Raw genomic sequence first — 26697 nt, 5'->3', positions numbered from 1 at the left:
ACTAAATTAATTACTATTTTCTATAAAATAGATGGATTTATAGCTAGCAGAGGAGTCCAGAACGCGAGTTTCAAACAATTTCGAAATCATCAGCTGGGATGTATCTGCTAACTAATTGAAAAAAATTCCATCAAAATCATCAACAACAGGAGAATTCAACTATTATTTAATCATAATATAAGTTAATTACTTCATTCGAGTAGTATTATTCGGTGAATTTTAACAGACTCAAGTATATAGAACATACACAGTACATCTCCAAATCCCACCGACCTCAACGGACAATATTTCTCGCTGCAGTAGTAGTAATAGTAGTAGGCTAAAATGAATCTGTTGGGATGATGCTGAAAATTTCTCGCAATAGATATGAAAAGTTCAGGAAATACTAAGAGGTATTCTATCCAATCAGCGTTCACTAGACGTTTTGCTAGAAACATCGCCAAAGTGAAAAGTCATATGTAGAGGTTCTGATTGGCTGATTACTACACTGATACTAAGTTTAGTAGTATTCTAGAATTTTCAGAAAAATCCAAGGACTTCTAAAATACTATAAAAACCCTATATTTTCTGTACATAAATGAACCTTTAGAGTAAAGTTCTTTTCGCATATTTTGTGCCTTTTCTCTCGTGTTCAAGTCACTTTGTAGATTAAGTTTGGGGGTTACGAAACTAGCTTAGGATCGGAATATAGCGTTCAATCAGCAAGACTTATCAGAATCTAAAAGTAGCCAAAACAAAATGTGAAGTCATTGATCATGGTACTGTATCATGTAAGTAAGTGAATACTACAACAAATTTGAGATCAATCTAATTATAATTATAACCAATGGTTAGATCATTTTACATAAAAATGGCTCAGAATCTTAAATTTTTAAAAGTTCAGTCAGTCAGCTACAACGTACGACCAGGCATATATACGCATCGGCGTCCAAGTTGCCATAACCTCATAAGCATAACAAGATGAACACCAAATTCATAGGAGTAGTTACTTCAATGGTGGTAATATATAAATGAAAGGTTGTATATAAGAATATAGTCCAGGAAGAAAGACAGATATGAAGCAATTTTAATCTCAAGGTTTAAAGGAAGATAAAGAGTGTATACACCTACATTATTGTGATAGATTGTGAGCCATGTCACCCAGAGTCTTCAACCATTGGTTACGATATTCACACAGACCCCAACCAGTTAGTCTGCATCTCTCAACTTGGCCCAAACGAAAAGTTAGTGACTTCAAGTTTATCAATAGATGATATCAGTAAGTGATAGAAAAAGGAATTATAAGATTTTCGTTTCGCACTATACTACTATTCCATTGACTCATACACAGAAACACACACACACAATACTCATATCTATGAATTATGATGTTAATGAAAAGAATGAATCAATAGGAAGAACATATTTATTCATCTTATTACAATTTATTTGATCAGTTTTAATAGTAACAGTAATAATAATCATAGCGACTGTTACGTAGTAACATAATAAGAAATAGAATCCCTTTTTCATACAATGAATTATGGATACAACAAGCGAATCAACATCAAGAAAAGAAAAATTGAAGAGAAAATACAAAAAAGGAAAATTAGACAGAAGGGGTTTTGTGGAGATTTCAATATTTTCACAGTTGAATTCACGAATCAATTGAAGCTAGACTACCATGGAAAACCTGGAAGCACTGCTTTAAGGCTATTTCGTCCTATTGCAGGACTCCTCAGTGGCAGTGCCCATCCACGATCCCGCTCTCGCGAGATTCAAACCCTTGGACCTACCAGTCTTGCGCGTGAGCGCCCAACCATTAGGCCACTAAGCCAGCATTCGATGATGTTAATATCTAACTTCGACCAATCCACAAACAAACAAGGAATACAGTGAATCTTTTGATTTCTTTTTAAAAAAACAAAACAATAATCAATCAATCAGGATGAGATTTAATCATGACAACAGTTAAATATAAACAATTTATTGAATATAAGTAGAATGGAGAGAAAGAGAGAGGAGGAGAAGAAAGAAAGGGATAGAGTGTAATGAGTAGAATCAATAATTATGATCACCATCATTATCATTTTACTTGTGATTGATTTGAATGTTGACTTACAGTAGAAGATTTACGTTTAATAACATTAGATACTTTCATGGTTAATAATTGACGTACATCAGTTTCAGCTAATAATGCAGTTGTTGAAAGTGATTTTGAATGACATACATCATTGATTTCTTTCTCAGTTTCAATATTAGATGAATGATAACGATTAGGTAATGAATGAAATTCATGTGATATATCCTGGTTACTATCATCATAGGAACAATGTTTACTAAGGATTCTTGTTGTTTTAAATGATGTACCAGTTGATGAATTAGATAAAGAACGATGTAATTTTTTGTTGAAATGTTTATGAAATGATGAAAGGGATGTTAATTTTTTCGGTTTACTATCATCAAAACTATTTACATTTTTTAAATATACTGATGATGATGATGATGTAGATGTAGATGGTACTGGAGGTAATAATGATAACAACAGTTTCAAAGTATATGGATCTGTAGATTGAGAGGGATTTTTCAAATTCTAAAATATGATAGAAGGAAAAACAAAAGTTGAAGAGAAAATTAGAAATAACTCCATTCAAAAGGTATGAAAGTAAAGGACTAGTTATTATCAATTGAGAGGTTGAGACAAATGGGACCACCGTCCAAAGTTGTAATATATTACATTGCCACAAATAGATGAAAAAAAATACCGTGAAAAAGGTAAGAGATCCAAATGGTGTAGTACTAAGAACAGAGTGGAAAGGTATGAATGAAGGAGTACCAAGAACCAAGGTCTAGAGGAAGATACAGAATAAAAGTCAATGTGAACAATTCTAAATCATGTCATTGAATATCTCCAACCGCTGATCTAACAACATGGCTTATACCAACACTCAATGACTTGATAGACTGATATCGTGTCTTAGTTTAGCCACCTTTAGCTTTTTTTTTAGCCTGCTCCTATATCAGCAAACATTTCATGTCAAGAAATTAGGTAGTGGTTAGACATACATAACACATATTCTAAACAACCTCATCAACTGAATTAACAATTATTTAGTACCAAATACCTAATCTCAACGTTTCTCATTAATTAGTTCTTCAAAGCACATACAATGCTTCGAAGACAACCATGACCAAAAACCTGAAACCGATGTAAAAAATCCGGTTTAGATCAGATGTTTTAGTGCTAGGTTGGAGATATTTCACGATAAAATATTTGAAAATCCTGAGTGAATTGATCTCTAAGGTTTTGACCTACTACGACTATGAAGTGCAATATGAAACAGTTACGGAATACACATCCATGTACTCAATTATGATTTATACTGCTTTGAAGTGTAGTTTATTTGTACTAACCACCTGCTTAAATACATCCCAATATAGTAAGATTATTATTAATATTTAAACACATAAACATTGGTACAAGGAGGCACCGAATAGATATGCACCACACTCCTTGAGCCTCTGACCTAAAGGTCTGATCCACAAGACAGTGGAGAAACGTAAGGAGATGCAGTCCCATGATAACCGGTGACCAATAATTGGTTCATACGCCATTTGTTCCTTCAGGATACTGGAGCCCATGTGCACCATTGGTTTGGAATGAGGGTTTTCCAACTCCCCTAGGTGGACCCTCCGTGTCCACCAGCTCGGTTAAAGCGTCGGACATTCTCTTTTCGTCCTCCCGATTTCGTAAACAGTAATGCCGCGAGAAGGCAGTGAGTAGGACTTTCCTGACAGTGGTTGTATGCACGTGGTCATGTAAGAGTTTTTAGAGAGGGAGAGCTGACTCTTCCCACTCTCAGGCGTACCAGAGCATTGGGGGGCACCCGAGTGTGAACCAGGGATTTGTAAATTTTAATTCGATAGTTGAAATATGGACACTACTATTACAACTGATATTGTTACTACTGAACTATAAATTAACTCTTTGAATGAGTAAATAATTTGGATGACAATTTCTTCGATTGTCAAGTGTAGTAATATGAACTGATATTTATCTGTGCCCCCAAATGCCCTAGTACGGCCGAGAGTGGGGAGAGTACGCTCTCCCTCTCGAAATGCTCTCACATGGCCACGCGTATACAGTCTCTACCGTGGAAGTCTTACTCACTGCCTTCTCATGGTGGACGTGTTGTTTACGAAATTGAGAGGATGCAAAGCGAATGTCCGGCGCTTCAACCAAGTTGGTGAACACGGCGAGTACACCTAGGAGAGTTGGAGAACCCTGATTCCAAACCAATAGTGCACATGGGCTCCAGCATCCTGAGAGAACAAACGGCGTATGAACCAATTGTTGTTCACCGGCTACCATTGAACTGCATCTCCTCACGATGCTCCACTGCCTTGTGGGTTAGACATTTAGGTCAAAGGCTCCGGGTGTGACACCCTAAGAAAACCACCCGCTTCGGTTTGGGCACCCGGGCAGTATCACAACCCTCACGCAAACATGAAATAAGTGTCACGCATATATATCTGATGCCTCCTTGCACCAATGTTTATGTGTTTAAATAAACAAATAAATTTATCTGTGCAAAGCCTTACCATGGTATATATAAAGAACTAACTGAAAACTGAAATTTCTCTTTTAATTTAACAGATCATAATCAATGTAATAATATTGTAGAAATACTGAACTTGTTCAATGAAGTACACAAACTGTGGTAGAACAAAAAAAGACTTTCTAAAATTCATGGTACACTAATCATATCCCCCCCCCTTCTATATACTCATGATTTGTGTGAATAACTTTGTTACATAATTTTCATTGTTTGATAAAATTATCTGAAAGTATCTAGAAGTTTAGTTATTTAATCAATAAGATGTCCCTTATTTTCCAAGAGTGGTATGTATCAACAAAAGTTTTTTTTTAAATTCAGTTTGTCGACAATCATTTAATCAGTGAATTAAGAATAGCAAAACATACGAGACTATTAACATTCAGTGTTTTTTATCACCCTCCATTCAACCTGGATAGTGAGCAAATAGAAGTAGTTGAAAAGTTCGAGTATCTGGGTAGCTGTATAAGTGCTGGTAGTGGCGTGAGTGATGAGATAAATTCACTTATAGTGAAAGCAAGAGTGGATTATGCGAATCTGAGCTATCTTTAGCGTCTAAATGATGTTAGTCTGGCTGCCAAAGGTCGGATCTACAAAGCGTTGGTAAGAGCAGTTTTTCTCCATGCCTGTGAAACCTAAACTCTTCGAGTTGAGCATGTTAGACGACTATCTATGTTCGATCATCGTTGTCTCCGAAGGATTGCTGACATCCAGTGGCAACACCATGTTAGTAATGCAGAGGTTCGGTATCGTGTGTTCGAGCACAGCGACGATAATTCAATTAGTGTCACTAACTTGAAACATAGACATCGATGACCTGAGCATGTCTTACGGATATCGTCCGAGAGAATTTCATGTCGTGCATTACTTGCTGACGTTGGAACCGGTCGGAAAAAGCAGAGAGGTAGTCAGTGTATGACATGATGTCGCGGTATGAAAGGAAACTGTACAGGACTGACTTCTGTCAGTTCTTCACAACTCCTTGGTTGGGGCCCTAGAGATGGTGGACTGCAGTGGCTTGAGACATTATCAGACATGGCCCGTGATCCTGTTGTAACTTTCTTTACAAAAACGAATGTAACTTCTTTAATTGAAACAATTCTTTCTGGTTTCATTTTTGCTAACCGAACTGTTTCTGCTATCATACACTAATTTCTGTCCGTTACTGTACTTCTTTTTTTGATACACATTTTACATCCTCTATCTCTTCACATTCACATTGTTATTATGTGGAGTATATGTATTTGGTGCCCATCTCCCTGTTGTCTCAATGTTTAAGTGTTCAAATAAATAAATAAATTTTTATCAAAATGAAAAGTTGAAAATTATTTCGATTTTTTGCCCCCAAATGCCGAGATTGGGGAGAGTCCGCTGTCGCTCTCCAAATGCTCTCATATGGCCATGGGTATATAGCCTTTGTCAGGGAAGTCCTACTCACTGCCTTCTCGTGGCACCGGTGTTGTTCACGAAAGTGAGAGGATGAAAAGTGGATGTCCGGCGCTTAACTGGGTTGGTGGACATGGAAAGTCCACCTACGGGAAATGGAAAACCCTGATTCCAAACCAATGGTGAACATAGAACTCCAGTATCCAGAAGGAACAAATGGCGTATGAATCAATCGTTGGTGTCCGGCTACCATGGGACTGCATCTCCTTACGATGCTCTACTGCCTTGTGGGTTAGACTTTTAGGTCAAAGGCTCCGGATGTGACTACCTAAGAAAACCAATTGCTTCAGTTTGGGCACCTGGGCAGTATCACAGCCCCTACACAAATCAAATAAGATTTGTGTGGCGCATATGTATTTGGTGCTTCCTTGTACCAATATTTATGTGTTTAAATAAATAAATAATTCAATTATGTAATTTCATTGCAGTAATAACCATAGTAATCAGTAATACTTTCTGATCCATTTGAATAACAACAAAAAAATCTTTTGTTTTAATCTGTCAATTCAATGAGCAGCTTTCAACATTCAATTTTTTTTTAAATAGTTTGTCATGTTTATATTTACCCAACAGCTTTATTGAAGAGATAACAATTCAAATTAGTTACTACTATTAACTTTTTCATCTATAGACTTAATTTATACATTTAATAATATTAAACATTTATTTCCATTTCCTCCCATGTGCACCATTGGTTTGGAATCCTGGTTTTCCAACTCCACTAAGTAGACCCTCCGTGTCCACCAACCCGGTTAAAGTGCAGGACATTCGCTTTTCGTCCTCTCAATTTCGTAAACAACAATTCAGTGGTGAGAAAGCAGTGAGTATGACTTCCCTGGCAGAGGCTATATACGCGTGGCCATGTGAGAGCATTTCGAGAGGGATTTTGGCCGTACCAAGGCATTTGGGGGTCCCTTTATTCTATCTTCACACTAATTCACTTATTAATATCAAATCAAACAGAGGCATATATACATGTATGTATGTAAGTTCGAAACCAACAATAATAAAAATCCTGATCGATTAAATTTTCATGTTCATTACTGAGGCATGGTAACTAGGACGAATGGTAGGTTCCTAAGATCATGCGAAATACTTGCAACTAATTAACATCTTAATATGATGCCTGGAATATTGCATCATTTAAACTACTAAAAGCTACATTGTAATTCAATTAATAGGTGTCTACAAAGCATTGCTTGTGTATTTTGGGGACACATAGTAAGTAATACCTTTGTTAAGAATAAGGCACTAGGTAAAAAAAAATGGTAAATCGATTAATGAGGTAGTAAATCTTCACTAACTGAGGTGGTTGAGATATTTTTTTACGCATCGTCAACCACTGCATACATCAACGGGTGATGTTTACCGGTATAGAATTAGGCTGGAAGAAAGCTAAGAGTGGCCAAACCAAAATATGGCATGCGTCCATAAAGTCATTACCAATTGTAAATTCTCTCTTTCAACTCATTAACTCTTGTCGAAGTCTTCTATCGTTCATAAATTACAGTTAATTATAACTACAAAATGTATTGCTCAATTTTATTGTTAAAAAAAATACCGTAGCTATATAATTACTGTGACTTCGGTGCTGTCAACTCAGATAGTTTGATTGTTTATTCATTGGGATTGAAAGTACAAACACCACACCGGGTATCCTCCAACTACTCTCTCACTGGTGAGAATTTCACATGAAGTTAAGCATCGAGGTATCAGAAATGTAATCTATTCATAGTTAGTATTGTAGATGGGAAAATACAATAGCAGTATAACAAATATTGTCAGCATATACAATCTTATCTTTCGATACATATAATTCAATCAATATAAATGACACCCTTCCTCTCCAAAAATGGATTACTCAGTATGAAACGATATACGAGAACACTTACATGATTCCCCATAGGAAGAGGAAATCGACGATCTAATGTATTTGCTTTTCGATGCTGATAATTCATAGTGGAAAAATAATCATTATAATCTAATGAAGTAGATAAATCAAATGATGATCCTATTTCACTAGAATGATTACTATTTGTAAGATTAGATAATGCATTCTGTTCACGTCTTAATGAAATCATTGAATCTAAACGTTGTACTAAACGTGTATGAGGATTAGTTATTGTTGTTGTGGTGGTGGTGGTGGATGATTCTGTCGTTGTCGTAAAAGAAGAAGAAGAAGAACAAGCGTTAAGAGGTTCACTGACATTAGCATTACCATTATTAGTTTGCTCTTCATTGGATTCTGATGACAATTTAACACTTGATGTATGATCATTAGTACAATTATTATTATTCCAGTGTTGAGCAGCTTCAGCAGCAGATTTTAAAATACCTTCAAATACAGATGGACGTCGTAAACTATGTTCAGAATTTTGATTAATCGGTTTTAAGGTAGATGTTCGATTTAAATGATTTTGTTGTTGTTGTTGTTGTATTGTCGGTCGTTTGAAATTCTCTAATCGTCTAGATACAACTGAAAGCATAACAGGTCGTTTAAAGTCAACCATTGAATGATCCATATGTACAACACCTTTCTTATTGGAACTATCTTTAGTGATACTTGAAGAATCATTGGAAACATTTGATGCTTTAAAAACTTTTACTGAAAGAAACACAAGAGGAACAATAATATCCATTGTTAATTTTCACTATTCAGGGAAAATTTCATTTTAAACCTGCAATACTGCAAAAAGGTTGACAAATCAAAATAATGTCTAGTTTATCTATCTACTTTAGAACAACTATAATGTCACTTCACAGATAGTCTAAGATGTTTTGTATCAGTAACTTGGTTTTCATAAGCAATCATGACTCGATCCGATTATTCGTACCAATATAGAAATGCCAAACCATTATAACCAAAGCGTACTATTGAGAAGTATTCACTTCCAGTACGTACGTACGTACGTACGTACATCAGTTAGAGTTGTCATACCACATTCGCACAGAGAGGTAGTTGTCGATTCAAATCCCATAATGGTAGAAGTAGTAAGAGTATAAGCAGTAATCCGAAAGATTAGTGTTCGAAGATGTTATTTAAGGAGTATAATCCAGTGAAATAAATTTGGAAAGAGAAAAAGGATAGGGACATGAGGAGTTCAGAAGATTAGAATTTGGTAGAACACAAAGAGTGGATGCACGTTCGCCATTGCAAACGATTTTGATCCATGTCTTTCAAGGTCTCTAACCATAGCAACCGATGGTTAGAGACCTTGAATGACATGGCTAAACACTGTATCAGTGCTCATGAAAATCCCCCATGACTAACCCATTAATCAAATTATTTTTTAGAAAAGGATTTAAGTCTAAAACTTACTAGCTTTAAATCAATTTGGATAAAGCCCGAACAATCATTGATGAAGAATAATATGAATACGATCTTGGTCCACGACTGCATCACCAAATACCTTAAACTGAATATATTATAAACCTCTTATCCCCCTATCAATTCCTCTTTTTTCTTGTTTATATCTTCTTTAATCTTCACATTCATCCTCTTCAATCCAAATGAATTCTTTCTTATTGTAATTACCTTGATAAGGGTTACCTTATTACATATTACGTTCATACAACATTATTATTATTACCACGATTACCAAGACGAAATTCTCCTACAATGCATTTCATTCACATGATTTTTATAAAATGACCTATCTAATCTACAAATGACACTATTTTGAAGCAGTCATACCATGACAGATGCAAACGTTCACCATTTTTAAAATACAACATTGTCTAATTTAATAATCCATGCCTTATTACTTAGGTATTTGTAAAAATAGCACAATAATGATGGACTTATAACTCTAGAACCTGATGAAGATGTTGCGCATCCACAATCCCGCCCTGCGCTCGAGAGCAAGAGTGATAGGTCCTGGATTCGAATCTCGTGAGGCAGGATCGTGGATGCGCATTGTTTTTTTTTGTCTGCTAATAATTTTGAAGGCCTGTGGAATGTCAATAGTATGCCCGATGTTAAGTAAATCCCAAGCTATTGCACTGTTTAGAGCAGATGCGCCTCTCAGTCTCAAGTCTTTTGGAATGTGTTCGGAAATGCAAAGTATGTGCTTTGCCACGTACATGTAAATTGGATAATGCAGTTGAAGGTACTGAGAAAAGAAGACCTGTCAATCGTTGTTTGTTTGAGTGAGCAGTTCGTTTCACACAATGTAGTCAGTCTTGATGATAGATAAGCAACCTTCAAAGTGGCATTTTTGTCCTGTGGTTAATTATTCCAATGTTTTCATCTCCTTTGAAGCACAAATATAAGAACCACTGTGTCACATTTAACCGTTAGGTTGGTTTCGACATACTTCTCTATGAATTTCGCTGGATATGCATTTTCACATAGGCGATTGTGTAATGAAAGAAAGTTGTTCCAGGTTTTCCTTCGAGCAAAGTTTAAAAGAGCTTCAAATTCCCTTTTGGTAACTTATTGGACAGAAACTATTTCAGTCGAGATGAACTCCACGCTAGGTATTTTTGCAGTTGGTGTGTCTTTGTTCGTTTGATTTCAATATCTAAGAAATGGAATTTACATTCTGCTTCATGTTCCATAATAAAATCTATATCCTTGTATGCTTTGTTAAACAGATTGAGTAGGTACATAGAAAATTTATAATTGTTGCAGACAAAGAATATGTCATCAATATATCTTCAGTGGAATATATTTCCTTCGATTGCTTAAGATCAATTGTTTTAGCTATTTGTTTATGTTGAAATAAACAGAGCTGGATGTACCTGTAATCTAGAGTTGATGATCACTGGCTAGTTGACCAATGTTATGTATGCCAGGTCTTTCTCAGTGCAGTTCAAATTCTATCGATCAAGTTGCAATGTAGCCACCAATCTAAGTGATTCGACATAGTATGCAAAGGTGTTGAGATTTTAGGGGGTAGTTAGAGGTAATTACTTACTGAAGATCCATATCATACAAAATCCTAAACCATTGATCACGATGCTCTCATAGACTCCAACCAGGTAGTTTACATCTCTCTAAACAGGTCAAACAAATAGTCTATCAGTTCATGAACTGATATTCCTAGCTTTCTTTCAACCTACGCCTAAGATTAGTGGTCATATTATAACTCGATCGACAATTCAATCAGTACTGACTAAACAAACACAATATTGGTGATCATTCAGTTATCGATCAATATAAATATCTAAGTTCTATAATAGTTCATTCAAGAGTCGATTAATTCTTTAGTAACTTATTGGTCTGTGAAGCTGAGTGATGCGTGTTTGAATCGAAAAAGAAACATAGATTCCCTTATTTATTTAAACACCTAAATATTGATACAAGGAAGCACCAGATGCATATGCACCACACAAATCTCATTTGATTTATGTGAAGACTGTGATACTGTCCAGGTGCCCGAACTAAAACAGGTGGTTTTCTTAGGAGACGACACCCGGAGCCTTTGACCTAAAGGTTTGATCCACAAGACAGTAGAGCGAAGTAAGGATATGCAGTCCCATGGTAGCCGGTGGCCAATAATTTGTGCATACGACATTTGTTCCCCTAGGATCCTCGAATCCTATTTTCACCATTGGTTTGGAATCAAGGTTTTCCAACTCCCCTAGATAGACTTTCCGTGTCCAGCAACCCGGTTAAGGTACCGGACATTCACTTTTCGTCCTCTGAATTTTGTAAACAACAGTAATGCCACGAGAAGACAGTAAGTAGGACTTCCCTGACAGAGGCTATATACGCGTGGCCATGTGAGAGCATTTCGAGCGGTAGAGCGAACTCTCCCCACTCTCGGCTGTACCAGGGCATTTGAAGGTATTCCCTTATGATCACAAAAATGTCTTTCTGACGAATATCAACTACCACGAAATCAAAGTCAAACATTTCTTCTCAACTAATTCTAACTACCCATACTATGACTTATTTTTTTTAAAATTATATATGATATGTTAAGTGTAATAAATTGAGTAGATGACAGGTTTACTATCAGACAAATGAGACAATAATAATAGAATAATTTTTCCTTGAAAAAAACAACAAAAACAACAACAATATCCTGTTTTTGTTCTCATCAATTTTCCCCCTAGATACTTATTACTAGTTATTTTTGTCATTACCTTTCCTTCTATAAAACTTTTCAACTCTTATTTTGTTTTGTTTTTTTACTAAACAACACCTTCAACTCTACTCTTATGAATACATAAACAAATCATGTTGTTGTTACTTCATACAACAACAAAAAAAGAGGCAAGAAACGTAATTTAAAATTTTAAAATTAAAATCTCTCTTTCAATTTGATTCTTACAAACTAAGAACACAAAGAGATAAGACATTTAGTAACAACCTACTTACCTACCTACCTACCTACCTACCTACCTACCTACCTACCTACCTACATACATACATACATACATACATACATACATACATACATACATACATACATACATACATACATACATGCATACACAATGTTTTAAAACGACGGAAAAAATGGAAAAAAAAAACTGAAAAAAGTAAAGGAAATGCAAGGAAGTTGAAGTAACAAAATCTTCATCAGAGATTTTTTTTTTTCATATTCTAAAATATTACAACTATTATGAATAATCATAAGGCAATAGAAAATACCTATAAATAGTGTTGCTATGGTTGTTAGAAGGGGTATAGGGTTCGTGACTTCCGAAAAATTTCGGCTTTCATCATGAGGTGTCATAATTCTTACTTCAACTCCCAGGACAGAGTTTAAATAGTTTGAATTATTTTTTCTGGTTAGCATTTTTTTTTTAGCGAGTTAGTTTTCTACGGGATGTGGTTGCTAACCCTATGCTCAACCCTCTTCCTTTACCCGGGTTTGGGACCGGCAGTAACTCTAGAAGAGCTACAGGAGGAGTTTATAAGATAATAGTGAGGATAAATAATGAAGACTACTACGTAACGTATTTTTATGAGAGTTTGTTGTCTAGCATTATGTCAAGCCCAAATGGGTTATTCAACATTCTGAACCGATCAATTAATTTAATTATCTTGAGTCCCTTTTTAACCTTGTTAATTATTCGTTTATTAGTCCTGATTGTCTTTGAGTGTGTGTGTGTGTGCATATATAGCTTAGTCTATTCATCATATGTCTTTAGATTACTTTAGTCTGGCCATAAATATTGAGCTACACTTTATCAAAACGAGTTGGCTCATCGCCTTCATCTCTTTGTTTTTCCGCTTTTCATTCTTAATGTCTGTCTGTCTGAACGAGTGCATGGCAAAATTCATTCAACACAATACGTATTCGGCTTCTTATTACCGCAATCACACAATTGGAGATAGTCTAGGTAGTATGAAAGATTTATGTTCATAGCATATTTAGAATGGGTCGCAAAAAGGAGACATGAAGAGGGAAGGGGTGAGTAAGAAGAGAGAACGAGGAAAGAAACATCATATTAATTCATAATCCACAATCTTTGAATGTGTAAATCTTAGTCTCCCAAATGGTCCGTGGCACCTTGAATATATACATCTCAATGGTGATAAATCGGACAGAGTGACACTGTGTGATGTGAGTTCACATTGATTAGGAAAAGCATAAGTCCATTCAAGATTGTATGTGTCTTATTGACAATTGTTAATTAATACGCGCTACATCGAGGTGAATAACTGAGAGAGACAACTTTTAGAACTACTCTATGGAATATTATTGTATATATTTCAACTGTCTAATAGTTACATATTTGGTTTAAAGCATTTTTATGTTGTTAACCTCATGCCACTCATTAAATGTTGATATATGTTTTAGATGAAAATCACGAATCGATTCAAGTTAGACAACCATTAACAACATGGAAGCACCACGCAGCCGTTTCATCCTAGTGTTGGACCCCTTAGTATTTCACATCCACGACATCGCAAGATGGTCACGTAATATCGTGGACTGATTGAATTTATACTTGTACACTAGTCGATCTCGGCTCAGTTGTGGTACTTGCAAATGAAACCGAAGGCCCTGGGTCCAATTCCTGTGCGCGGGATCAAGGATGAACACTGTTGAGGAGTCGAAAACTAGGGCGAAACGGCCATCCAGTGCTTCCAAGTCTTCAGTGGTTTTCTTATTTAGATTGACCCGTGATTTTAAAGAAACCCAAAAACCATACTGTTCCTAAACTTCCATCGATTATTTATATACATATCACATATGGACATATGTACAAATTGTGATTGCCCATCTATGTTTCATGCTAGTCTTGTAATTAATGTATATAAATCTATGAGTTTTTAAGTCAGAATGACAATACAATAACAGAAAGTAAATCTATTTATTGTTTTCGTGTTATGATCGATTATTGGGCATAGGAAGAGCTGTGTCAACCGACAAGAGCTATAGTTGCTGGCAACTGTTTACGATAACTTATGTTAACGGTTGCAGATAGAGTCATTGGTCTGATTGCTCATATGGCGAATAAGTAATAAGCAGACTCTATAGACAAGTACTAATTACTGTAGACATAAAAAAGCTGAATCTGTTATATCCCGGTGAAGACATAAGTAAGGGTAACTCCCAGGACCTATTAAAAGACTATTATTCTATATATATTCTTATTGTATAACTATTCAGTGATTAGATTTGATCTATATATATTCATCTTATTATAAGCTTCATTTTGACCTATGGATTATTATTATACGATTTACTGTCCCTAAACAATATTCAGTTTATTAATTACCGTTCCCCCTACTCACAGCCACATTTGACTTGATCTTGTACAAATATTATTTTCCATTTTATGGTGTGATGCGATCTGTCTGTCTGGTATATAAACCGAGTATGTTTGAAATAAAGGGTTGGCATAGCAGAAGCTGTAATTGGTGTTCTGGACTCAATTGGAAGGGCTGAGTGGACAAGAGACCTATAAGGAAGCTCGACTACTCATACTGGTCGAACGTCATTGAGTGGCACAGTACTGATATTGGAAAAGTCGTATTTTGATTGGTGGATAACGCACGTGATAAAAAGTCGGACATAAAAACATAACGAATTGGCAAACGTCCTTATTTTAAAAGTCAAAACAGAATCCTTAACAAAATGAAACCGATTTGTGAAGAAACGAGCTTCCCATCCATTCTAACCAAACAATTAAGATCGAATCATGAACTACCCATAACTAAACTAAGTAAGACAATACCGCATGATTAAGACTAATCGTTCCTACATACTACTCGAAATATTCTTCCCGCTAGTGATATTTTGACATTATATAGGTAGTGAATGGGTGGCATAAATCAATCATCTTAAAACTATTAACACAAGTACAAGAGAAATATGATATTAAAAGAAACTGACAACAACAAAAAAGAAAAAACTCACATGCAATTCGAATTCGTTGAAGTCGACCATGTGTTAAAAAAGCTAGAAAAAGAAACATTAAAGAAAAATAAAACACGATGTTATACTGGGATAAGTATTGTTAAAGTGAATACTCGGGGCTTTAACCGGGTTGATTGACATGGAGGGTCCACCTAGTGCAGTTGGAAAACCCTGATTCCAAACTAATGGTGCACATGGGCTGGCTCCAGTATCCTGAGTGAAGGAATGGCTTATGAATCAATAGTTGGTCACTGGCTACTATGGGACTGCATGTTCTCACGATGCTACACTGCATTGTGGATCAGACATTTAGGTCAAAGGCTTCGGGTGTGGCTATATCATTGTCTTGGCTATGAGTTATGATAAGGGGTGAATTCAGTCAACGAATCTTTAAATTCAAAAACCCATCAGAACAATAAAGTTCTATTTCATTATTCTAACTTGCGTAATTATTTGGTTATCAGAAGCTTTGAAATTTAAGAGTTATTTAAAAGAAAATAACTAAATGAATATGAATTTTAGATCAGAGGAGGTTTTGTGGAGAATTTAGTATTTTCACAGTTGAAATCATGAGTCGATTGAAGATCGTGGATGTACACTGCTGAGGAGTCCCATAATAGAACGAAACGGTCGTCCAGTGCTCCCAGGTTTTCGATGGTGGTCTAGCTTTAATCGACTCATGATTTCAACTGTGAGAATATGAATTTGTTGATTACTTAGTTAAGAATCATTAACATTATGACATTGAATGTTAGTATTCCACTATACTCATCAATTATTCAAAAGTATTCCAACCATCTTTCAGCTTTAGTCAAGTTAGTAAGGGTAAACAATGACAAACATTCAACACCTACTTATATGCATACAAAACAATAGAACTGGTTCATAGAGTAATAAACTAATACTTAATCTCAGATATTCTTGTCAAGTAGAAATTTTAAAAACTAGATTCACTCCCTACTTATGGTTTGTGCAATCTTCAAAGAATATAGTCAGTGAGAAGTTAGATAACTGGTATACTATATTTCTGTATTCCGTTTGTTGTAAGCTTCATTTTGATTCATTAACTGATACAATGGGTTTCATTCTAAAAATTATTGCTAACTGATTATTTATAGTTTTCCTGGTTCATAGCCGGTTTTGTTCTGTTTATGTATAACTATGATTTTAACATTTTATGGTTTGATATCATCCACTGTGTGTTGTATGTAAATCAACTAGCGTCAGAGGAAGATACCAAGCCGGAATTCGTTAGTTGAGAACATAATAGTAATATGTCATGAGGAAGAGATAAGAAATGAATGAAAAAAAAGGTAAAATATATGAACAATTCGATTATTTAATCTGTTAAGTTTTATCAGATGTATTGTTAACTTCTTTCGAATGCTTTTAAGAAAGTGAACATTTAACGGGTTGGTCACTCGAATCAGTTAAGCAAAAGTGAGTAAATATGAATTTTCTTGACTCTTTCCAGTTCACACAGAAAAGTGCCCACTCATTTAATCGCCTAAAAATGGTCATTTTCCGGCACTGATGCTACTGTCAATGGTATACATGTTTCTATTCACTAAACATAGAACCTTTTGATAGATAGGCGCCTTGTAGTGAAATCTAGGATACTCGTTTCATCCTATTCGGGACTCGTTAATTGGATGTATTATCATCCCCATCTGGAACTTAAACACATTACCTTTTGTTTCAAATGCCCCACGGTTTTATTCACTAAGCTAATGAGTCCAGTGGGTATACATGTCAACACTAATAAATTACAAAATTATACGAATAATTAAATTTTTTTTAGTATTGTTTGTTTGTATCTTCCCATTGATGATTAGAACTAAAACTGGTCAGTCTCTTATTGACATATGTGCAAAAGTGAACATCAACTCTGAGATGCAGGTAAATTCAGCTGACAAGTCCCAAATAGGACGAAATGCACGTCCTGGTTTCCACTGCTAACTACTATCTATCTTTCCTTATACACAAATAATTATTAGTCCTGTTTCTTTTCTGGGTTATACTTTTCATAACAATAATAATGACATGTATTATTTAAATTCATCAAAATAAATCAAGATATGTATGTATATAATGCTCATATACATGTTGGTCATTTCTTTATTTTTATTTTTGTCATTATTATTATTATTATTACTACTATTATTATAAGTAGTACTAGTAGTATTCTTGATTTTAATTAAAATTATTATTTACCCCTACATTAATTTTTATCTATGTTCAATCGAGTTCTTCCATCAACTTATTCATCATACACACACACACACACACACACACTTTCATACTGATACATGTCAATATCTATGGTAACACATATAATTTTTAATTAATTATCCGATAGTTTCCCTTTTTCTCTTAAGATATCTGTGAATTGAGTTGGAAACGGACATTATTATTATTATTAAAACCAGGTAATGTTAATTCCTGTTATGTGGAATTAGAGCTGATAGCTTTGTGTATATGTATACATATATACATACATACATACATACATACCCTGGTCTTCTCAATCTGCATATGTTTTGATAGATTGTCGATTTTTTTTTTCTTGATTTCATTCATCTAATCAATCATTCTGAATGTTGTTTTGATACCTTTGTTGTTGTTGTGGTGGTGGTGGTCGTCTTCATTGTTATTTTATTGACGAGATTTTCAGTTTATCCACTTCTAGTCACCAGTTAATGAATTTGAATGATTCCATCGTGTTAGTTTGTACATGTGTGTAGGTGTGTGTGCATGTAATTTGTTATTTCACTGAGATTCTGTTTACGTTTTTTTATGTTCAGCCGAGATTATTCAATGATTCGCTTTTTTTTTTATTTCATTATTATTTAATATCAGAAGGGGTTTTGTGGATATTATGGTGATTTCAATAGTTTAGATCATGAATCATTTGAAGCTAGACCACCATGGTCCAGGCTTCGAATCTCGCAAGGCGGGATCGTGGATACGCACTGCTGAGGATTCCCCCACAGCAGAACGAAACGGACGACCATTATTATTTCTCTGAGAAAAGATCAATACTACTTACTAATCTAATAATCTGTATCTAACAACATTTTTTTCAAATTAACAATCAGTAGCTTAATAGAATGATGTTATATTTTTGGTTTGTTCCCCTCTAGCTTTCTTCCAACCTATTCCTACACTAACAAATATTACTTGTCGACAAAGATGTTGTTTATGCATAGGTGAAAAAATATATATCTCAGCCACCTTAACCGATGAAAATCCAAAAACTCATCAATTCAATTTGACATTAAATGTCCTCGTACGGGCAGTATCATAGCCCTCACACAAATTAAATGAGATTTGTGCGGCGTATATATATCTGGTGCCCCTTTGTAACAATATTTATGTGTTTAAATAAAATAAGTGAAAAAAAAAACTTGTACATAAATATTTTTTTTCTTATTCAGCCTGATTGAGAGGATATTTTACATGTGTAAGATTATGTGCTTGACCTCTGCCAGGGAAGTCCTACTCACCGCCTTCTCGTGGTGAGGGTGTTGTTCACGAAAGTGAAAGGATGAAAAGCGAATGTCCGGCGCTTTAACCGGGTTGGTAGATATGAAGGATCCACCTAAGAGAGTTCGAAAACCCTGATTCCAAACCAATGATGTACATGGGCTTCAGTATCCTGAGGGAACAAATACCGTATGAATCAATAGTTGGTCACCGGCTACCATGGGACTGCATCTCCTTAAGATGCTCCACTGCCTTGTGGATCATACCTTCAGGTCAAAGGCTCTGGGTGTGGCCCCCTAAGAAAACCACCTGCCTCAGTCTGGGCACCTGAGCAGTATTACAGCCCATACACAAATCAAATAAGATTTATGTGGCGCATATTTATCTGGTGCTCCCTTGTACCTATATTTATGTGTTTAAATAAATAAATAAATGTGCTTGAAACAATCAACATTCAACGAGAATGTCATATATTCATACTCTTTTAAAAATTCACAATGGTTTGAGAAATTAAATTGATTCACTCATTCACTAACTGTCAGCAGTGATAGTTTGATTTAAAACAGCACAATACTTTGTACTCGATTAAATAGGTTTATAATAGATGTGAAGGTAAGGACAGAATTCCTACAGTCGAACAACAAATGCAACTCAAAACAACTGTCGGTCAGCCAACAACAAAAGTCACAATCTTCAATACGAACGTCAAAACAGTTCTATTGTAAGGAGCTGAAACTTGGGGAACAACCACAGCCATCATCGAAAAAGTACAAGTATTTATAAACAATTGTCTACTCAAGATACTAAATGTCCGTTGGCCAGATACTATCAGTACCAGCATAATATGGAGGAGAGCAAATCAGCTTCCAGCTGAAGAGGAAATTAGGAAAAGATGTTGGAAGTGGGTAGGACACACATTGAGGAAATCATCAAACTGTATCACGATGCAAGCTCTAACTTGGAAAAGATGAATATCAAAGAGCATGGTACGTCGGGAATTAAAAGCAGGCATCGAGATAATGAATAGCAATTGGAAAGGATTCCCCGAAACAGAGTCCGATGGAGAATGCTGGTGTGTGCCTCTTTCACGAGGGGTAACAGGCTTATGTAAGTAAGTAATTTAAAGTAATAACTAATATCATAATAATAATTATTACTCAAAGTTAAGCATAAGTAACAAATAGACATACGTTCATAATTCAGTTTTCAAATTATTCTCAAGTAGCATATATGGAAAGTAACCAGAAAAATCCATTAAAGTTGGATCAGCTTCTGAAAAAGAAGAAAAAGAACCATTACATACATTTATACAGTACAATATTGAAAATATAATGTCATTATTTGATAACAATAACAACTCAGTCAGTCACAGCATAGAACTTTGTACGTACGTACATCAGTTCGAGCTGCCATAACAACTGATTACAATCAGATGTAGTTTTCCATTACTATTAATTCTTTTAACAAATTTCTTTTGTCGAAAGTTAGTCGATATCGGAAAAAACAAAGATGCGATGGTTGGAAGAAAGTTAGGGGCGGCCAAACCAAAACATGGCATCAGTCCTTGAAGTCACTAACTTCTATTCTGAACTATGTTGATAGATGCAGACTACTTGGTTGGGGTCCAAATGACTATCGTAACCAATGGTTGGAGACTCTAGGTGACATGGCTCAGAATCGATCACAATGGCGTCGGTGTATACACTCTTTATGTTCCCTTAAACCTTGAGATTAAAAATGCTTCATATCTGTCTTTCTTCCTTATATACAACCTTTCTTTTATATATTAGCACAACTAAATTAACTACTTCTATGAATTTGGTGTTCATCTTGTTGTGCTAATGAGGTATAGCAACTTGGACCGATGCATATATGTGACTGGTCCTACGTTGTAGCTGACTGACTGACTGTAAATACTATTAAGGATATTCGGATTGAGGTAACTATTTCTTGTTCAGCAATAGTCTCATAGATTTATAAAACATATCTGATTAAATGAATAGTTTATCTACAGATTCCATTGAATATTGATCCTAATAACCAACCATTAAGATGAGTTAAATATTGCGACAAATTAGGACGTTTTAAGAAACGTCAAATGATTTCACCGAAATTGCACAAATAATTAGAATCTTTTTAAACGACTTGAAAGAACTTATAGGCTTAAAACTACTAATGAAGAGTTCTCAACACTTAGTAGTAGTAGTTCTGCAATACAAAACTTAGTTATTCTATCCAATAAATAAGTGAAACCTGTTGGACCCAAACTGAACAGAAAAGGATAAATTAGGGAGAGATGCTATCGTACTCTAATCATGAAGAAGGAAATGCTTCATACAAACAGGGAGTTAGTCTGATGCTGTCTAAAGAAGCACAAAAACTACATATAAGATGAGAATCTCATGGATCCACAATTATCAAAGAATCCTTCAAAACAAAGAAGGAAGAGATTACAATGAATGTTATCCAGTGTTATGCACCCACTAATGATAGCAACGAAGACGATGCAGATCGGTTTCGCAAAAGGCTGCAATTGGTCGTAGAGAAATGCCCATGAAAGGACCTGAGTATCCTGAGGGGAGACCTAAATGCCAAAGTAAAAGTGGACAACACTAGGCATGAAGGGAGAGCCCAGGATTGAAGAGATTGGAGATTGCTGGTTGGGGTGTTTACACTCCGCTAGGAGTAACAAGTATAAGTAAGATAATAAAATGACATACATTCTGTAGGTAGTTCTGTAAATACTAATTTCTTCATCTTGTTGAATTTGAGAAAAAAAAACTCTACTTACTGAAATCTTCAACTAAAGCACGAATAGTAACACGTTGTGAATGAACAACAGCGACATGTAAGGGTGTACGCCCCTATTGAAAAAAGAAAAAAAAATTTAAGCAAAACACAAATACAAACGAATCAACAAGGAATAATAAAATTCATGTTTAACAATACAATGAATTCAGTATCAAAAATATTCATGAGCATCTAAGAAGTGAACGTTTAACATCAAAATACAGGGTTAAATGTGACTTAGTGATGATGATGATAATAATAAAAGTCTTTAAATGTCGTTCACAGTTAAATCTTGTTCCACCTACATCGCAGTAGTATCAGAAGTCCTTGGAGCAAAAAAAAATTTAGTTTGGAACTAAGTAACAAAAAGCCTAGAGTTGTTTACAGTACTACTAAGTAGAATTGTAGTGAACAAAACACGGTGGGGACAATCGTAAATATTTACCACAGTCAGTCAGTCAGTCACAACGTAGAACTTCGTACGTACGTACATCAGCTCGAGTTGCCATGCCACATTAACACAGAGATGCAGTTGTCCATTCATATCCCATAGTGGTAGAGGTAGTAAGAGTATAAGCAGTAATCCGAAAGATTAGGGTTTGAAGATGTTATTCATGGAGTATAATACAGTGAAATACATTTGGAAAGAGAAAAAAGATTGAGACATGAAGAATTCAGAAGATTAGAATTTGGTAGAACACAAACAGTGGATACACCTTCACCATTGCAAACGATTTTGATCCATGTCTTTCAAGGTCTCTAACCATCGATTGCTATCATCTCACGGATCCCAACCAGGTAGTCTACACCTATCAACATGGCTCAGTCCAATTGTCAGTGACTTTATGGATTTGTGCCACGTTTTGGTCTGGCCGCCCCTAGCTTTGTTCCAACCTACTCCTACACCATAAAACATTGCACAACATTACAGAATATCTCATTAAAATATGAGAACGATATATAGTGAAGTTAATTGGCAAGATAACAATCAATTGTCTCAATCTTCACTGTTTCTTCTGCAAATACCAGTCATTCGTCTCCGATTATTATTATTATTGTTCATGCATTTTCATACCAATTGCGTTTCGTTTCCGTTCTCTCTTTATCGATCTTCTACTGAAATACATTCAATGTCCGACCATAACCATATATTACTTATGTGGATATCAGTATCCTACACCACAGAATCAATAATGTTCAAATTTTCAAAACAACATTACACTTTCGGAAGAAAGTAAATAAGTGTTAACGTAAAACTTTCACGGAAATATGAAATCTGAAGAATTTCTCCTAAATTATGAACAAAATTAGTCAGTGCACAAAATGACGACAATATTGTATAGGGATGTGATTAAGATAACCGCGATGAAATTCTAGCCAATCAAATTTTATTTATTTATTTAAACACATAAATATTGGTACAAGAAAGCACCAGATAAATATGCGCCACACAAATCTCATTTGATTTGTGTGAGGGCTGTGATACTGCCCGGGTGCCCAAACCGAAGCAGGTAGCCAATCAAATTATTGGAAGAAAAAACAGTAATGCCGCAAAATGTAAAGAGGTTTTACATAATGAATAAATTTTTGAATATCTTCTACGGGTTATTCTGTCTTTGAGTTAAAAAGACAGTGACATATTAACTTTTCCTAATGGATATAGATTGGTTACCTTTTACAACTTGTAAAAAAGACTCAAGTAGAATTTAAAGTCACTATATTGTAACTACTTAGAGTTAAGATTAACAGTTTAAGGTTTGAATTTAACGATAGTCTCTGCCTGCCTACGTTTGACACTATTATTTTAAACGTTTTGAGAAGTATATCAAGGTATTTCTACTATTCATTACGTACGATATTTGGATTGTATGTGAGAACCTAAAAGTCATCTACATTCTGATCGACTCGTCTACAATTTAAACTAAGAAATAAGATTTTTTGTTTTGAATACATAAATATTGGTACAAGGGGGTACCAGATATATATGCGTTACACAAAAGATTGTCATTTCATTTTAAATGTTTGGAGGCTATGATACTGCCTGTGTGTCCAAACCGAAGCAGGTGGTTTACTTAGGGGGCCACATCCAAAGTCTTTGACCTAAAGATCTGATCCACAAGGTAGTGGAGCATCGTGAGGAAATGCACTCCCATGGTAGCCATTGACCAACAATTGGTTCATACGCCATTTGTTCACTCAGGATACTGGAGCCGATGTGCACCATTGGTTTGGAATCAAGTTTTTCCAACTCCCCTAGGTGACTGGAGATAACTCAAGAACGGTAAATCGTATAATAACAATCTATGAGTCAAAATAAAGCTTATAATAAGAGGAACATGAATATGCATAGTTTAGTTAGTTAATAATTATACAATAAAAATGTAAGTTACGTAATGGTCCATTAATAGTTCTCAAAGCTTACCATTCATAACTCTGGTCGGGATATAACAGTATCAAGTTTCCTATTTGGTAAGATATTAAGTGTATATCATTAAATACCTTTCTGTTACAAATATCAAATTACTCTGTTTAAAAATCCATGATTGTTTAATCAGAATCACGCTATGATGTTGATTATTTATTAAAATTTGCTTATTTTTACTTTTTGACTGAGATGAGGTGTATATCGTACGTAATTGCCCCCAAATGCCCTGGTACGGCTGAGAGGCGGGAGAGTCCGATCTCCCTCTCTAAATAATCTGACATGGCCACACCTATATAGCCTCTGCCACACAAGTCCTACTCACTGCCTTCTCATGCCACAGTTGTTATTTACGAAATTGAGAGGACGAAAAGCGAATATCCGTCGCTTTAACAGGGTTGGTGAACACGGAAAGTCCAACTAGAGGAGTTGGAAAACCCTGATTCCAAACCAATGGTGTACAAGGGCTGACTCCAGTATCCTGATGGAACAAATGGCGTATGAATCAATCGTTGGTCACCGGCTACTATGGGACTGCATCTCCTCACGATGCTTCACTGTCTTGTGGGTTAGACCTTTAGATCAAAAGCTCCGGGTGTGGCCTCCTAAGAAAACTACCTGCTTCAGTTTGGGCATCTGGACAGTATCACAGCCCTCACACAAATCAAATAAGATTTGTGTGGCGCATATATATCTGGTGTCTCTTTGTACCAATTATTTATATGTTCAAATAAATAAATAAATAAACGTAATTAATCAGAAGTTTTGTGGAGATTACAAGTATTTTTCATAGTTGAAATCATGAAATCGGTTAATTGCTCGGGCGCAAGACTGATAGAACCTGGGTTCGAATCTCGCGAGGTGAGGTCGTGGATGCGTACTGCCACTGAGGAGTCCCATAATAGGACGAAACGGCCGTCCAGTGCTTCCAGGTTTTTCATGGTGGTATAGCTTCAATTGACTCATGATTTCAACTATGAAAAAAACGTAATTAATTCTATTTACTTTACTATTTCCAATTAAATCTGTATGTAATAAATAGGTATGTATAGAAACGATTAATTTTTTTAGTGAATTATGATTAATTTATTCGACTTGTTTTTTGGACAAAAATAGATTGAGGGTTATTTGTTTATTTATCTATTTTTCGAGCACATAAATATTGGTACAGGGGGGTACTAGATATATATGTGCACCACACAAAAATATTATCATTTCATTTTAATCGTGTGAGGTCTATGATACTACTCGGGTGCTTAGATCGAAGCAGGGAGTTATTTATTATTATTATTACTATTAGTAGTAGTAGTAGTAGTAGTAGGAGGAGGAGGAGGAGAAGGGAGAGAAAATGATCAGTTATTTATATTATTGCATAATATAAATGAACTTAGCAATTACATGATTATGGATTAAGAATGACATTAATCTTGAAAAGAGAGAGAGATAAAGAAAAGGTTTCAGAAGAGTAACATAATCATTCATTGTATTTTCTATAGATTGATGAAAGCTACTACTCACAACTTATAATATTTTAAAAATAAAAGTTAAATAGAACCATACAATAGAAGTTGATTAAAAGTGAATATATATATGCCGACGCTGGGACCGGTTGGAAAAAGCGGATTGCTGACATCCAGTGGCAATACCATGTTAGTAATGCAAAGGTTCGGCATCGTGTGTTCGGGCACAGAGACTATAATTCAATTGGTGTCACCATCTTGAAACATCGACTTCGGTGGCTTGGACATGTTCTACGAATGTCGTCCCAGAGAATTCCACGTCGTGCATTATTTCCGACTCTGAGACTGGTTGGAAAAAGCGGAGAGGTGGTCAATGTATGACATGATGTCGTGGTATGAAAGAAAGCTATTTATTTATATATTTATTTAAACACGTAAATATTAGTACAAGGAAGCACCAGATATATATATATATATATATATATATATATATATATATATATACCAAATACATATGCGCCATACAAATCTCATTCGATTTGTGTGAGGGCTGTGATACTGCCCAGGTGCCCAAACTGAAGCATGTGGTTTTCTTAGGGGCCCACACCCGGAGCCTTTGACCTAAAGATCTGATCCACAAGGCAGTGGAACATCGTGAGGAGATGCAGTCCCATGGTAGCCGGTGACCAACAACAGGTTCATTCGCCATTTGTTCCCTCAGGATACTGGAGCCCATGTGCACTATTTGTTTGGAATCAGGGTTTTCCAACTCTCCTAGGTGGACTCGCCTTGTCCACCAGCCCGGTTAAAGCGCCGGACATTCGCTTTTCGTCCTCTCAATTTCGTAAACAACACCCCCGCCACGAGAAGGCAGTGAGTAGGACTTCCCTGGAAGAGGCTATATATTCGCTGGACATGTGAGAAAGGCCATGAAAGAAAGCTGCAAAGGACTGGCTTCTGTTGGTTCTTCATGACTCCCTGGCTGGAGTTCAAGAGATGGTACAACACAGTGGCTAGAGATGTTATCAGATATAGCTCAGAATAAAAGCCAGTGGCGATTCTGCTGTAACCTTCTTCTTTTGCTTTTTTTATAAAGAGTGATCATAACTTTCTTAACTGAAAGAGATAATCTGGTTGTACATTTCAGTTTCCCTCATTATTACTCTTATCAT

General features: G+C 35.5%; 1 protein-coding gene across 1 annotated transcript; it reads right to left on the bottom strand.

Moving 5' to 3' along the window:
• Positions 1-2065: 2065 nt before the first annotated feature.
• On the bottom strand, positions 2066-15425 carry Smp_130670 (hypothetical protein; the record flags this gene model as incomplete). The annotated part of the gene is made up of 3 exons (XM_018788944.1): positions 2066-2572; positions 7934-8646; positions 15368-15425. 3 exons carry the CDS (start codon positions 15423-15425, stop codon positions 2066-2068), a joined length of 1278 nt encoding a protein of 425 aa, XP_018654436.1.
• Between the last annotated feature and the right edge of the window lie 11272 nt (positions 15426-26697).

The sequence above is a fragment of the Schistosoma mansoni genome, chromosome W, assembly GCF_000237925.1.
Source record: "Schistosoma mansoni strain Puerto Rico chromosome W, complete genome".
Taxonomy (NCBI): domain Eukaryota; kingdom Metazoa; phylum Platyhelminthes; class Trematoda; order Strigeidida; family Schistosomatidae; genus Schistosoma; species Schistosoma mansoni.
Note: the sequence above shows the minus strand (reverse complement) of the source record. Positions and strands in the feature narration are given on the sequence as shown.